The sequence below is a fragment of the Exophiala bonariae genome, assembly GCF_035927105.1.
Source record: "Exophiala bonariae strain CCFEE 5792 chromosome Unknown scaffold_4, whole genome shotgun sequence".
Classification (NCBI taxonomy): domain Eukaryota; kingdom Fungi; phylum Ascomycota; class Eurotiomycetes; order Chaetothyriales; family Herpotrichiellaceae; genus Exophiala; species Exophiala bonariae.
In genome coordinates this window covers 576,616-591,265 of record NW_027042479.1, presented here as the reverse complement: position 1 = coordinate 591,265, position 14,650 = coordinate 576,616, and the positions used below count along the sequence as shown (strand labels likewise).

General features: G+C 50.3%; 7 protein-coding genes across 7 annotated transcripts; 4 read left to right on the top strand and 3 right to left on the bottom strand.

Moving 5' to 3' along the window:
• Positions 1 to 1,002: 1,002 nt before the first annotated feature.
• LTR84_009783 (uncharacterized protein) lies at positions 1,003 to 2,346 on the top strand (the record flags this gene model as incomplete). Its single annotated transcript, XM_064853322.1, has 1 exon — positions 1,003 to 2,346. One exon carries the CDS (start codon positions 1,003 to 1,005, stop codon positions 2,344 to 2,346), a length of 1,344 nt encoding a protein of 447 aa, XP_064709721.1.
• A 1,677-nt stretch (positions 2,347 to 4,023) lies between these two features.
• LTR84_009782 (uncharacterized protein) lies at positions 4,024 to 4,676 on the bottom strand (the record flags this gene model as incomplete). Its single annotated transcript, XM_064853321.1, has 3 exons — positions 4,024 to 4,452; positions 4,503 to 4,586; positions 4,641 to 4,676. The coding sequence occupies 3 exons, from the start codon at positions 4,674 to 4,676 to the stop codon at positions 4,024 to 4,026; spliced, it is 549 nt and encodes a 182-aa protein (XP_064709720.1).
• Positions 4,677 to 5,628: 952 nt separating this feature from the next.
• Positions 5,629 to 6,518, top strand: LTR84_009781 (uncharacterized protein; the record flags this gene model as incomplete). The annotated part of the gene is made up of 4 exons (XM_064853320.1): positions 5,629 to 5,947; positions 6,034 to 6,162; positions 6,236 to 6,354; positions 6,414 to 6,518. 4 exons carry the CDS (start codon positions 5,629 to 5,631, stop codon positions 6,516 to 6,518), a joined length of 672 nt encoding a protein of 223 aa, XP_064709719.1.
• A 561-nt stretch (positions 6,519 to 7,079) lies between these two features.
• Positions 7,080 to 9,055, bottom strand: LTR84_009780 (uncharacterized protein; the record flags this gene model as incomplete). Its single annotated transcript, XM_064853319.1, has 2 exons — positions 7,080 to 8,663; positions 8,819 to 9,055. 2 exons carry the CDS (start codon positions 9,053 to 9,055, stop codon positions 7,080 to 7,082), a joined length of 1,821 nt encoding a protein of 606 aa, XP_064709718.1.
• A 1,107-nt stretch (positions 9,056 to 10,162) lies between these two features.
• On the top strand, positions 10,163 to 10,917 carry LTR84_009779 (uncharacterized protein; the record flags this gene model as incomplete). The annotated part of the gene is made up of 3 exons (XM_064853318.1): positions 10,163 to 10,195; positions 10,262 to 10,368; positions 10,446 to 10,917. 3 exons carry the CDS (start codon positions 10,163 to 10,165, stop codon positions 10,915 to 10,917), a joined length of 612 nt encoding a protein of 203 aa, XP_064709717.1.
• A 166-nt stretch (positions 10,918 to 11,083) lies between these two features.
• Positions 11,084 to 11,451, bottom strand: LTR84_009778 (uncharacterized protein; the record flags this gene model as incomplete). Its single annotated transcript, XM_064853317.1, has 2 exons — positions 11,084 to 11,338; positions 11,404 to 11,451. The coding sequence occupies 2 exons, from the start codon at positions 11,449 to 11,451 to the stop codon at positions 11,084 to 11,086; spliced, it is 303 nt and encodes a 100-aa protein (XP_064709716.1).
• A 630-nt stretch (positions 11,452 to 12,081) lies between these two features.
• LTR84_009777 (uncharacterized protein) lies at positions 12,082 to 14,646 on the top strand (the record flags this gene model as incomplete). The annotated part of the gene is made up of 1 exon (XM_064853316.1): positions 12,082 to 14,646. One exon carries the CDS (start codon positions 12,082 to 12,084, stop codon positions 14,644 to 14,646), a length of 2,565 nt encoding a protein of 854 aa, XP_064709715.1.
• Between the last annotated feature and the right edge of the window lie 4 nt (positions 14,647 to 14,650).

The following is a 14,650-nucleotide window of genomic DNA, read 5'->3' as shown; positions in this document are numbered from 1 at the left end:
GGCACGACCCAGTGTTACTTAAGTACGAAGTACCTATTGCCTGATGCCACATCCACAGACGAAGCTTTTGTTTGCCATTTGAGTTTGTGTTGTTTAATGCGAACAACTGGACGAGAAAGAGCAGAGACCAACTGGCAAGCAGGCGACTCTTTGAGCGGGGCAGCAAACACGTGTTAATCCACTAAGATAATACTAGTCCTCTGTTAACCTTAGCGATGTGACCATACTGGTTATAGGCATGGTTGATGGGCAAACTGTGGCTCCAGATCGCACCAGAGTAGATTTCTCCATTATTATTATTGCAAGCTCATTCAGTTGTTGCGGTGAAGAGTCGCCTTGATAAACATCTTCAAGACAAGAGGCAGGTCCTTTAAATATTCCCTTCAAATCCTGTTTCTTCCTCTTCTCCCTCATCATCACTCCTGTTTCCTTGGCGGAGTCTGCGAGAGTTGAAACCTGGTCGACTTCCCAGTAGTTCACCAGTACCAGTACCAGTGACAGACCCTGGCCCTTTTTGGCCTGCCTGCTCAACTTCCTTGTTCCTCCTCTACGCCGTACACGCGACACGCTGCATCACAGATTCGGTCATCACTACCTACCTAAATACACGCACTTATTCTCCACCGTTCTTTATTCCTCGAATACAAAGTCCCATCTCCTCCTGCCTGCTCTTCCTCCAGTTCCACCACTCGTCTTTTTTCAACACCAAGGCGCCTTCCTCCGCTTTTCCGGCTTGACATGTGAAAGTCCCGTTCTGGTCCTCTCGCTAATCTCAAATCTTGCACATTCCATCCCACCTGTCCTACACAGTCCTGTCACCCACATTCTGCCAGACCCTCTGCGAGTCACGCTTCAACTTGCAGGCTGCAGACCGATCTACGAGTACGACGACCTAGTGCCTATGAACCACCGGCAGACAACCCTTATTCTCACCACCTTCCACCTGCACGGCTCCTGCATCTCTCGCGGGGTCTTCAGCTCACCGCTCCCTCCACCGACCGAATGTTCGTCTTTCGCGCCATCTCCTCATTGGTGTTCTTGACCTTGATTGTTCTATTAATACCTCTCACCTTCGACATCGGTGGTCGCGACGCTGGCCTCGCCTACTCGCTATCCATAGCATCCTTCTACTTCTTCCTCTCTATCCTGCGCATCTCTACCCCCGACCGATCCAATTTCAGAAGAGGCATCATCAACCTCTTGCTCGCTCTACAATGGATCTTACTTCCCAGCTTGTGCATATGGGCGTTGGGAAGGTTCTCGATTGATGCTGAAAATAGTGGGGGTTGGGTTGAAAGGACATTCAGCACCAAAAAAGCCTTCTTTCCTTCCAACAGGAACACACGCGAGGCCATCTTTGGTCCCGAAGGCTTGGTCGAGAATGCTACTATTGGAGGCTGGCGTCTTCTCCTGCGCTGGTCCTCTCCCATCTTCCAGTTGCTTGAGGGCTTCTGCAGCCTGTTAGTGATTCAGGCTTTGGGTCAACTCTCCAGATGGCTGGTCAACCGAAGTGATTGGAGCGACGCTTGGTTACTCGTCCTTCTGGTCTCTGCTGCCGGTGTGGTGTCCAGCTCGGTCTACTTCCTTTGGCGAGTTCTCCAGTTCCCGGATATTTCCAACCTAGACTCGACTTTGATCGGCATTGCAATCGCCTCTGCTATCTTTCTCTGTGCCTATGGTGTCGTCTCCGGCCGGGGAACTGCTGTCGAATCGTCACTTCTGTTCGCCTATATCGTTCTCTGCATTTACCAGATCTTTACGGACTACAAACCCAACGACACTACTGCAGAAGATACCGGCTCTTCAGCGCCCGATTTCCCTCCTTTCCCACCCATCATCATGTCATCCTACTCCGCCATAATGTTCGCTCTTTCCAACCTACCCGGAGCCTTGGTCGACGCTTTCGACTTCACCGCGGCAGCCTTCAAAGCAGTCACCCCCTCAGTCCTCATTTCTCTAGGCTACCGCCTCTTTGTTTTCTATGCTTCCACTCGTATCATCCCTGCCATCAATGAAAGTGGTGCAAGAGGTCTCAGCGTGGAGCCATCTTTGGAGGATTCCAATGCCGGTAATCAATTCTTGGCCTTCCTCTCTTGGTTCTCCCCAAGCATCCTCATCGCTGTCTACACTAGTCTGTTGATGCAACACTTCGCCACCACCATGGGTGGATATTCCCCAGGTCTCACCGAATCCATCGGTGCTTGGTGGAGTGGGAATGGTCAACCGGGAATGAATGGAAATCTTTGGAAATGGGTCAACTTGGTCGGGACCATGGGCCTTTACGCGATTGAGCTGTGGCTAGGAAAGGAAGATGACATCGATGGAGGTCACTGGAAAGTAGATTGATCGTCAACTCTTGGTGATTGACATGGAAATCTGGCAGAAGACGTGGTGTTCTAAAATGTTAGCCTCTATGCGCTTGCAGCCTCGCATAGCTTCACATCGGCTCTGATCGCCTTTCGCCAACGCATACCTCTCTATCTTCGAACGGGATCAAGGCGAGGTGCTGAAGTTGGCAGACTTGTTTCACCATTGACTGAGAAGACCATGTCGAACAAACAGCCCCTAAGAAGTTATTGCAAGCCTTCTCATTCTCATCTCTGAGATGTTGGCGGGGTCAGGCATTGCGAAGCCCAACATACATAGCCTGCTGCCAAGCTTCGTCAATTTTTTCATCCTGGCGGTCAGATTGGAACCGGACGAGGAGATGGCATTTTTGGGATGAGAACAGCCGGTGAAGAAGGTCATGGTCAAGTATGCATTCAGTTCAAGAAAATTGAATTGTACTCGCAGCAAACGAAGGATCTTATCGTGAAGGATGACACGAGGACAACGATACAGACGCAAGGAATGCAGGGATATGACACAGAGACGCCCGCACCAAGCAGTGAGAAGAAAACTCTTTCCAGAAGTATCGCAGCAAGCGTGCATGACCAGAATGACGGTTGGACCCGGGTTGCGAGCACGGAAGCAACATACAGCGATGTCTCCAGTCCTTGGGCATATTGGATCCTATTGCTCTAGGGTGAAAAGGCGGCGTCTCCGGATGGATAGGGGAGTTTGAGGCAGAAGGACGGCGGATCACGGCGGATCGCACGAGAAGAACGCAATTAGTGCAAACGCACAGCGATATGTTTTTCACTGGGTGACATACATTCAATGTGCAGAATGGGGACACAGAAGACACAACAGAACGGGCATTTTGATGTCTCGGCCCCTAGATGCCATGCTATTCAATAGAGCGGTTCGAGTCGAGTTGATGGGAGACCTCCTACACGAATACGAGTACATGAAGAATGAACAAGGATTGGACGATGATTTTTAGTTGGCGAAATGGCGATGAATGATAGAAACAGCAATGACAGCAACGAGGATGTGAAATGGATATCGTATGTGACGAGTTGTCAAAAATCGTTCATCATCACTGAAACGAGTGGTAATCGTAATCCGTAGCAGCAGTACTAGTAGCGAGTAGCTAGCACTCACTTTGGTACATGGCACATAAGCAGAAAGAGGCCCCCTTGATCAACATGTCCCGATCCCGACTCCCACATAGCCCGTTGCTGCTTCATTTCATTCTTCACTACCCCCGACCTTGATATAACTCCATTACCCCACTGCTTCTCATGTCGGCAGCGGAGGATCACCGGCCTTTTCTGGTATCCGAGGCGTGCTCTCTCTGGTTCCCAAAATTCTCAACCCGCAGATGCCTCTGCCTTGAACGCCAAATGTCTTGATATCACTAACAGCTTCGCTGGCATGACCGTTGGGACTCTGCTCCAGGTATTACTCTTTTAGAAGTTGTTTCTTGTTTAAACATTTTTTCTTGGAAGATACCGGCGAGTGCCCGTCAGAGAACATTTCTCCCAATTACAGGCAATCCGTTCCGTACTTAAAGGGTGGTTCGGAAGGTGACTCAAGTCAAATCGAGCTGAACATTGTAGACAGACTCCTGCATCCAGCATCGTACACACACTGAACCTCCATATGACGCTTTAGTGCTCGGCCGAACTTGATAGGCGATCATCTCCGAATAGGAATTCCTGCTTTGCTGGCTGGTGGGCTCATACTCCCTTCCAAGCTGGCGTGTCCGTCTTGGTTGATGTCATTGCTACCATCTCGTTCATGGATGCTCGAACTTCTGGCCAAAAAGCTGCTTTCCTTGATTGGGCTTCGGCTGGTGGCCCCTGGCAAACCACCACCTGGTATGCCGTTGATGCTTCCACGGTGTAGACCTGCAGTTGGCTGGGCTTCGGGAGAACTTGCAAGACTTGGGTTGGATCCGGGAAGGCCGACATTTGACTCGGTGCGAGAGACGGTGTGCATGAGAGGACTCATGTGAGGGATTTCTTCGGCTTTGGGGTGTTCAGTGCCTATGGCAGTAACCCCAGCATCAGAGGCTTTGCCAGCCTTGGACATGGCGTAATCTCCCGAGTCGAAATATTTGCGTTCCTGGTATTTGATGTGAGCCCGATGTATAACTTTCCGGGACTGTGACTTACCTTCAATTTGTTCTGTAGGAGGTCCTTCTTGTTTGGGAGTTTCCCATAAAGTCGGAACAAGCGTTGCTCGTCTGCAGACATTTTCTATCAGGGTATCAGTCATCCGGTCGTAACACATGACAGGCGAGTAAAACATACACTGACATCCACCTTGTTCTTTTGATGTGGATTCATCTTGAATTATTACTTCGAAGTTGCTTTCTCACTCTGTTGTATATGTAAGGGGATACGTGACGTGGGAAAACTCGTGCCGATCGTTGGCGGAAAGCGAGTTGCACAGTGTACAAATACCGAGTGACCCGTCGTCTTGCACAGCCGAGGTGGTTTGATAGCCAGTGACAAAAGCTGGAAGAATCAAGAATGACTGAAGAGGTGGATGAATAGGAGTGTGGGAGGTAGTTGGAGGAGGGGTCGTAGGAGTAGTCGACGACCGACGGTCCAAGCGCTTGTTTATTGCCAAAGACAAAAAAAGGTTTCTCGAGAAAATTGAGGAAGAGAGTTCCGGGCAATGTTTCCGCGGTAGATAAAAGAAGACGGATTGTAGAGGGTATGCTTGTTTCCAACACGAGATTGTTTGTCGTGGTTGTGGTACTGGTAAGGAAACGAGACAAGGGGAGGGTGTGTTGGAAAGGTCGAGAGTGGGGTTGCTTGGATTGGAAAGGGAGTGATTCCTGGGGAAAGAATCGGGAAAAGCGCAGTTGAGGTTGTCTGGCTGACGAAGGTTCGGGACTTGGGAGTGCAGGGAACGTTTGTGTGATGGTTCGAGTTATCCAACAAGGATGGAGAAGGGGTTGAAAGCGAAGAGTTGAAGAGGGTTAGAGATGTAAGGTCAGGTCAGCCCTTCTGGTTGTTTGATTGACTGGGGAAAAGGCGGAAGGTGGAAGATAGAAAGTTGGGAAGGGACAAGGTTGAGGCATCATCCAGTCAGAGGCGGCTGATCAGAGCCGGCTAGTCTTTTTGTAGACAGATTTCATCACGTGAGATATGCCGTCATACCCTCGGCCAAACATCCCCGTCCGCCTCCGTCAATGTAAGTTGTTTTTTTCCGCGAGGCCAACAGACGCTTTCACTACTGGACAGGCAACAGCATCTGTCACCACAGGGACGTTTCTTGATTTCCAGGAACATGGCAGGGTATACCTTTGTAGTCGAGCATCTGGATCCAGAACTGGGGCCATGGTCGGCCTTGGAATACAAGACCATCGCGCAAGAGTCGAAAAATGCTGGATGTAGATTTATCCTCTCATCAGTGCCTGAATCCCTGCTACAGTCTCAAGATCTGCAAATCCTGCACGATGCTGGTGCAGAAGGACGAAACGATAGTATAGAGGAATACTTTGCCGACCGTAAGGATCGAATATGTCTTCTTGATCCAGCTGCAAAACAAGAACTCGACACAACTGATGCCAACCAATTTGATGTCTTCCTATTTGGTGGAATCTTAGGTAAGACGCTGGTGCCGGGGTCCGGGGCAAAATGTCCTGTTTCATATTCCTTAGGTTTCGAGTTTGACCATTGGCTCTCACTGCAGGTGACGACCCTCCAAGAGACCGCACAAGCGAATTGCGGAAGAAAGGCTTCACTGGACGACGACTCGGCCCCAAGCAGATGACAACCGATACTGCTGTCCGGGTGACGCGGATGGTGGTCCTTGACAAAGGTGAGCACGTCTGCTCTTCCACTGTGCTACCATGTGCGAATGAACTCTCTGTCTCACCAAACCTGCTTGACAGTCCCCTTGGACCAAATCCCATCTGTCGACTTTCCCGAGTTGAAGCTCAACGAACATGAAACCACCGAGATGCCCTTTCGCTACGTCACAGACAGCACAGGAAAACCCATCATGCCCGAGGTCAGTGCCTTCCTGAGCCATCGCATCCACATATACACAGTGTACTAATGTCGGCGAAGGGTATGATTGATCTGATCAAAGCAGATGCAGACAAGGCTTTCGACGGCCTCGATTTTGTGGATGAAGTCGACGGTATGGAGAACCTTGCGGTTGATAAATCCTGAGAGCGTCAGTCGACACGAGATGATCTCCGCACCATACGATCAGAGCAGCAAAACACTACTCAGTAGCCTGAGAATTGTAGGGACCTGTCAACGCGATGCCAATTCCAATATATAGGATGGGGAGACGCCAGCAGCACCTCGAGAAGGATTACTGTTCAGAACGTCCTCGCGGCAAGAGCGTCGAAAGTGGTCTCAGTGAAAGCAGATCCTCTGGCTAACACACCGACCCAAGTTCACTGCGCGAACCCCTGCTTCGCTGCTATCGTGGAAGTGAATGCGAGGACGACAAGGCCGTGTCGGTCATGCTCTCATCTAATAGCGAAACTGACTGCGCTGTCATTGTGAATGAAGAGGGAGCTTGTCCACGGATCAAGCAGACATTGAATGGGCAAAATAGCAAGGATATGCGATTCTCCAATGAGACCTGATGATTTCTAGAGAGAAACTTTTTAGGGTAACGTGCAGTACCACGATCGAAATAGACAGTGTCGAACTGGATATAAACTGCTTTTCCCAGCCCGTAGCAGTGCTCAGGAATCCTTACGCGAACCCATCCCACCTTCACACAAGTTCGAAAGCTCTTTTCAGCACAACATCGTAGACTTCCGCGACATAGACGTATTCCCTCTTCAATAAATCCACGACATCCTCAAAATTCTCAAAGCCCAGCCGTCTGGCGAAGACGCCGAACCGAATCGAGAACCAACGCACATCAAACTCATCCGGATCCAACCTATCCCACCAGAGCGGCATCGTCTTGGCCGACCGTTTCCACAGCGCATACTCCTCCTCGACATGGACGCCAACGGCACACACCCAAAGAAGATCCCGGATTCCCGTAGCGGCGTGCTCCTCGACATCAACGGCTTCGAGCTCGAATCCGAGCTTCCGCGTGCAGCGCAGGAGCATCAGGTGGTGGATCTGTCCACTGGGGATCCAATGCTGCCTCTTGGCCATTGGACTCTCGAGACCGTAGCTGATGAAAATCAACATTGCCAGGCACAGACACATATCGACGGTGGCGAAGTGGACAGTGGTCGGGCTAGACAGGGTGCCCGTCTGAGGCGCCACTGACTGGCATGTTTCTGTGATGTCCGCCCAGTGGTTCCCAATGCGCCCGCGGATTGCCATCCGTCGTGAATGTGCCCACTGGAGGGTGGAAATGTAATTGTCTTCACTTGAAATGCTGCTGGTGCGTTTGTGCTCTTCCATTACGGCCAGCACTTCACGCAAGTTGGCGAAAAGTCCCGGTAAAATATCGTTCGCCCTAGCGGATTGCGGTGTGATAGTGTCTTCCAGTAGCGCTGGATGGATTCTTGGAGACACCATTTCCCCGACTGGTATGTCTTGTGTGCACCATGGCCCGGGATCCCAATATGATGGGTCGACATCTGTCCTTGTCCCCGTGTTGGCGGCGACCCGGACGATCAAAAAGCTAATCGCGCTTCTGAGGATCCATGGAACGTTGCGAGACTCGCCAATGAGTCCGAGGAGAACGCCCAGAGCCCTCCTATGCTGCGAAGTCGCCTCGCGATTGCCTCGGTAAATCTCGGCGGATGTCAGCGTCTGAACTGTCTGGAGCGCGCAAATCATGCTGGCGAGATCGCTTTCTTGAGATAAAGACGCAATGATTGATCGAAGTGCGTGCATGGCTCTCAAGACGTGCTGCGTGATTTTGTAGTGGCATTCTTCCTTTTGATCGGGACGCAGCATCAACATGACAGCCCAGCTGTATGCTAGCATGGCATGGGAAACTGATAAGTGAGAGACGAAAGCCTTGTAGACACTCTTGTGCGCTGGCGATACGTAAGATTGGCCCCTCGAATTTTCCATTTCAACAGGCCATACAGTGTTTAGCGTAAAGGGTCGAATGTAGGCTAGAATCCCATAGTTCCACGAGTCCAACGGCACTGGTGTTGCGTCAAAAGGGTCAGCGTTTCCTCCAAGATATGAAGGGATGCTTGGGCTAGCTGGCCGTGGCTGTGCTGCTAGATTGCTTGTTGATTTCCTGCCTCGGCTGTTCCGCGGACCGACTTGAAATTCAATGAAACCGCTGTCAAGCTCTGATGTCTTATATCGCCTTGCGAACGATGGAAGATTGTTGGCCCGGGCTCCGGCTTCAGACTCTAAATGCTGGCGAAGCACCTAACAATCGTCAGTGTTCCTGACCCGATCTCAAGACCATGCTGTGGGATCGGGGAACGACGTCAAGTGCAACGAAAATGAAGCAAGATCAGTTCGTGACCGATGTCTTTTCCTCATTGAGACGCCTCATTACGTCTACAACACGAAAGACTTACGAGAACGCCTTGATGGACCTTGTCATTTCGATTGCTTGTCGTTGATGCTCTCTTCGTAGAGAATGCGAATTCCTCTCGAAGCTTTTCCTCCCTTCGCCATTTGGAATAGTGTTGAGCTCGCTGAGCTATCGTCCCTAACTGACGACGATTCGTCTTTGCATGGAAATTCTTTGGGGTCTTATTATCAAGCCAAATGATATCAGTGATATCAGTAGAGTCGGTGTGTAATTCCGTCATTGGGCATTGTCTCTATAGCATTTTGGCTTACTATCCTGCTTTGAATGCTGAAGAAGTAGTTCTTTTCCAGTTTAAGGCTAAGCACCATACAGATTTTGCCGTAAGATGACGATAAGCAAAGATGAAATCTTGAGACGTTCCAGGAAGAGCAAGCTCATTAAGGATTGGTCGTTCTCCGTTTTCGGTGTTGCGGAAGGATCAAGTCAAGGCTTATATAATTTGTAGCCTTGTCTGGAAGGGCGACCCCCTCAACTGCATCTTGCTTTCACTATATGAGAATCTGCGCCACGCGAAGTAAGTTGGTCAGCAATGACAGGTGTGTGGAGCAAAGGACCATATACTCGTCTTGATTCGCTATCGCTTAGCGAGGGCTTAAGCGACCCAATACCTCTTTAGATGCCTCGTACGCCGGAAGTGATACTGGCAGCATGCAGCACCATTCCGAGACGGTCTGGCCTTCCATGGTAACGATTGGTTGAGAGGAATATCTTGACTTGGGCATATCGTGCGAGGCTGCTACTTCAACGGGACCCTGCTAATCTTTTTACGTTCAACAAGATAAATGACTCCCAGCCACTGGCTAGAAGAACGCGACATGAAATTCCTCCACCCTCTTCTCACCGGGGTGTAGAAACGGAAAGGGGGCAAATGATGATGTCTGAATGGTCATCGGGCAAGGAGCGAGTGGCGTGATTTCCTAGTCATGAAATGGATTTGCCGACCGCATAGCGAGTATAAAGGTCGGCACTGCCGTCGAGAAGCTATCCGATATACGAGACACTAGTAACGATGTACATATGGCTGGTCTTCTGGTGAAATAAACTGCAGGCTTCTTAAGGTACCTGCTTGTCTCAAGAAACAGCTTGCTTACGCTACTGCGGATCAAAATCTTGACTGGCAAATGGAGTACGGTGGCGCATAATATTGCGATGGTGGTTTGCTTTTTTTTGACGCGGGGTTGGCCGATCTTCTGGCGTTGCATTAGAACCACTCGATTTCGTGAACAAAGCGACACTGTTTGAAAGAATTTTTGTATCTCTCACAGCCTTACCACTCTGCTTGCTGCTTGATCATCACAGTGCTATTGGAGCATCAATCACCGTCACCATGGTCGAAAAGGTGTATGTAACATACAATGAGGTATGTCGCATGTTACAGGCCGAGTGTGACACTCAGTGACTCGATACTAAGTTCGTGTTCGAGTAGATTCACAAATTATGCCAGACTTCGGCTCCAAGGATCCTACAGGACTTCCAGCCGAATTTGATGATCGCAATTGGCGGCGGCGGATATGTCCCTGCACGAATCCTGAGGTATGAGTCTGCAGATGCAAGAAGCGGCCTCGTCAAAAGTTCCAAGTTCGACAAGGCTGACCACATAATGTACACAGATCTTTTCTTAAACAACCAGGCGCCCCCAACATCCCCATTCAAGCGATCGGTCTTTCCCTTTACGAGCAACTCTCTGGCTCCGACCCTGTCGAGGCCCCTGGTACAAAGGTTACGAGAACTCAATGGCTCGACCTCTCCTCTCTGGAAATGTCGAATCTGATCGGCAAGAATGTTCTGATTGTTGATGAGGTGGACGATACTCGAACAACTCTAGAATACGCCGTCAGAGAGCTGGAAAAAGATGTCGAAATCGCAAGGCAACAGCAGGGTAGACAAGAAAAGACGAAATTCTCGATATTCGTGTTGCACAACAAAGACAAGGAAAAGAAAGGCCGGCTCCCGACCGACATGGTTGACGACAATCGATATTTGGCGGCAGTCACCGTGCCCGACGTTTGGATCTGTTATCCTTGGGAGGCAACAGACATTGACGAGCATGATGCACTGGCCGCTAAGCACAGTGCGGTATAGGTTTCTTGATGACGGTGGTCCCAGTTTCTGTTTGTCAGAACTCCCAATAGAATAGAGGAAGCGACTCTTCACTGGACGACTCCGATAGATATTGTGTTCATCAAGGCATGCCTCGCGGTAGGCAAAGACTGACTAGCATGGGCCTTCCTTCAATTCAACCCTCGAGCTAGTCCCATCGCACCTTTCTCTTGTCCAAATCCTTCCTCGCCGTTGCCAACTGTTCTGTAAGTTCAGTGTATGCCTCCTTGGTGTCGTTGAACCGTAAAACGCCGAGACCCAGACGTCCTAAGAGATATGCTCCCAGAGCGATGGCGGCCCAGAAAGGTAGAACGGGGATAATCTCTACTTGTATCTTGGTCGGAAGAATTGAGGGAATGGGTGAAGAGTCCGTCAAGAGAGGGAGGACAAGCAAGAGGTATGCCTATGACAGGAGATCAGCTACTGGGCCGCGATATCTGCACTGCCAGAGAGTCAATTATTCCATACCGAAGAGACCAACAAAGCAAAGGAAATGGTTTGTGCTGCGCGTGTCATGTTGATGAGCTGAGCTTCCCGAAAACTTGTGCTTGTTTTATGGCTTTATTCGAGGTGAAATGGTCAAGTTCGATGTCATGCGACGCGTCAAGCAAGTTGTAGACCTAGGGTTGGTGGTAGGGATTGTGTTCACTACGATGCATTGGAAGAGGACAGCCAGGAGGTATTTTTGATGTCGCTGAAGGGGCGGATACTCCACCCAAGACTTGGCATTACATACGGTGCAACTGAAGCATATAAAGCGCATAAAATAGCACTTCAGCCTTGTCCTGACTTGGCCTCCAAATCGATGTGGGCTACGTGGTAATTGTACCAAATTATCTCACTTGTCCCCTCTTCCGTGAATTCAGAGACTCTCTTCACTTGATGGCTTATAGCTGCCTGCTAGGCACCTGGTCACATCTTTGAAGCCTAATGACTTCTGTGGAAGTGTCCTAACCACAGCACAGTTGGAGGGTGGGGTGTCGAACAATACCTCCTGGCGACTCACTCGGTAATCCTGCTAGGCATCCACCATAACTAGCAACCATAAAGCGAGACCAATTCAACCACAGCTTCAAAGCCGCATGGTCAACAACCGATCTTTCGGAGAAGCTTCATTGGCTTTACACGTCTTCACAAAGTGGCAATATGACTTCGCTCACCCCAAACCAGGCTTGTAAAAAGCTGGCAAACGACCTTATTGTGTACACACCTTCTGTCAAAGACTGGGATTTACGTCGAGCATACGCCGACTTGATATCAAAGGTCCAAGCCGCTGCTCGCAGTCCCAACAGCCCAACTGGAGGAATTACTGCCGCGACGATAGCATTATCAATTTATTTCGGTCGTGTGGCGTATCGAGAATCTACTCACGGCTCAGAATTATGCGTTCTTCTTGCCAAAACCACTCGCGAAGTACCATTCTGGCGGCCATATTTTGGACTTGATTTCCGACCCTCGCCGGAACAAAATCGCCGTCAAATGGCTGGTGACGCATATCCCCAGCTTGCTCAGGATCCTCCGGATTGTGTTCTCGAGGTTGCCCGACGAATTTTGACACGCCCTTGGAGTGAGGCCTCAAGCCAGCTGTTTCGATCTGCCCTTCGACTGATTGCCAATTGTTGTGCGGACAACAACCTGAATCGAAATGTCATAGTCCACCGTGGGGGGATTGAGCTCATGATGCACTTAGTAAGGTGGCAAAGGGAGTGCGATCTTCTACTTCCCACACTGTTCAACGTCTGTATCGATTTCGATGAGCCTGCTGCTGATGCTGATGGTGAATCCTGGAAGCCGTTAGACCAGATGCAAACCGAGCCATATCAAGAATCAGGACCTATCGTCAATGCTGCGGAACAGAGACTCGGACGATGGGAAGAGCTTAGTGATAATACTAGCTCTGTCGAAAAGCTGCTTGATACAATGGATCATGCAAATGGGCTTTATTCGACCCTTGCAGACCTCGTCGAAATGGCGAGTCGAGTGACCCTTTATGGAGTGCACAACCTCATCAGTCAATTGAACGGTACTGAATCGGATGACATAGTCGAAGCCAGCACAATCAGCGTTATCGATGCGCTTCTGACTCAAGGGTCCAGATTGATAGGACGAGATCCAGAATGCTGCACGTCGATCTGCCAGGCGATCATGAACATATTTTCGCAGAAGGCCACACGTCAAGGTCTAATTAGCGTCGATGGTGCATTGTGGCAACTGATCAATTTGCCATATTTGGTGCCCACCACGGATGACGAGATGAGGGACAGCTTAATCCCATACAAAAAAGTGATCTTGAAGCTGGTGTATGAAGTGTCTGCGTCCGAAGCTTATGGGAGTAAATTCCATGCCGACACAACATTACTTCGGAACTGCATTAGCGTTCTGTCTCGAGGCCATTCCATGCCGTCCTCGCATCAATCGCCATCTTATCTCGCAGACGCCATTGAGAGACATCCACACTCATCCATTCTTGTTCTTATATCGAACTCCGTGGTCTCCACAGATCGAGCTGCCGCCCTGCTTCGGGCTTATCCAGACCTAGCATCATGTCTAACTCGTCTCATTCAGGATGTGTCTGATCATGAAATTCTCCACCCTGCGGTCGACCTTGCCACACGACTGGCACTGTGTAGTGACGGTCAGCGGCAGCTATACGAGGCAGGTATACTACAAGCTGTAAGCAAAGTGCTCAACCCAACGAGCGAGGTCAATGGAGCTGGCATTGAGGTCCAGCGTGAGACAGTCAGTCTGATCAGATTGGTGATCAAGGGCCACTCGGAGTACACCAGTGCTCTGAGCATCATCGGCTCTCCATATCAGAATGATTCTCACGTAGAGCTAGATTCTGACAACAAGGGAGACAAGAACCAGACCCAGCAAAGGACGCAACAGAGCCTTGCCGCGAAGGTTTTCTACCTCTTTTATCATACCACCGACGCGGCTACAAAGACGGCCATTGGGAGACTCGTCATAGAGATACTGCGAACACTGGCATCCGCACTCCCCGCAGGTCGAGTTGGTGGTCCATCGACTTATCCTGCAAACAACGAAACGCAAATGATTTCGACGGTCGAGTCACGCCTCGGAATGATCTTCGAACCAATCTCCACAACCATACCCTCAGACCAAGCAACCTCTGGCGTCTCTGAAACCTCGAGAAATCCAGCTGTACCAATCGCCCACATTATCACCGAACCCCAACCTCAAGGACAAGCCCCGTCCGCCGCACAAGAAGCAGAAGCCTGGTTTGGCCTAGGTCTCCTTTCGTCCTTTCCCTCCTTCCACAGTTCGATCCTCCAGGCTCTCGCCATTAACGAGCACCAGCTCCTCACTCGACTCAAGAAGATCATCGCGGAGACGCCTATCAATGCTAGCACTCCAGCTCCAGCCACAAGCACCACTACCATACCCCCATCACTTTCCTCGTCCATCACATCGGGATTAGACTCCCTCGCACTCACCGACTCCGAACTACTGCGTTCTCCAAACTCGAGTCTTATAGCACTTCCTAAACCGCAAAATCCACCGCCACCACAACAGGACGCACGCTACGCGAACGTCAAGGTCCTCGTCGTCCGGATGGTACAGTCCCATCAAGGAGCAGCACCCACATCCCAGCAAACGTCTGCGAGCGATAGCGAAGAGATCAAAGTCGTGCGAGATGCTTTAGAAGCCGCTGCTACGGATTTGGGCGTTGATTGGGTGCTGGTCTGAAATC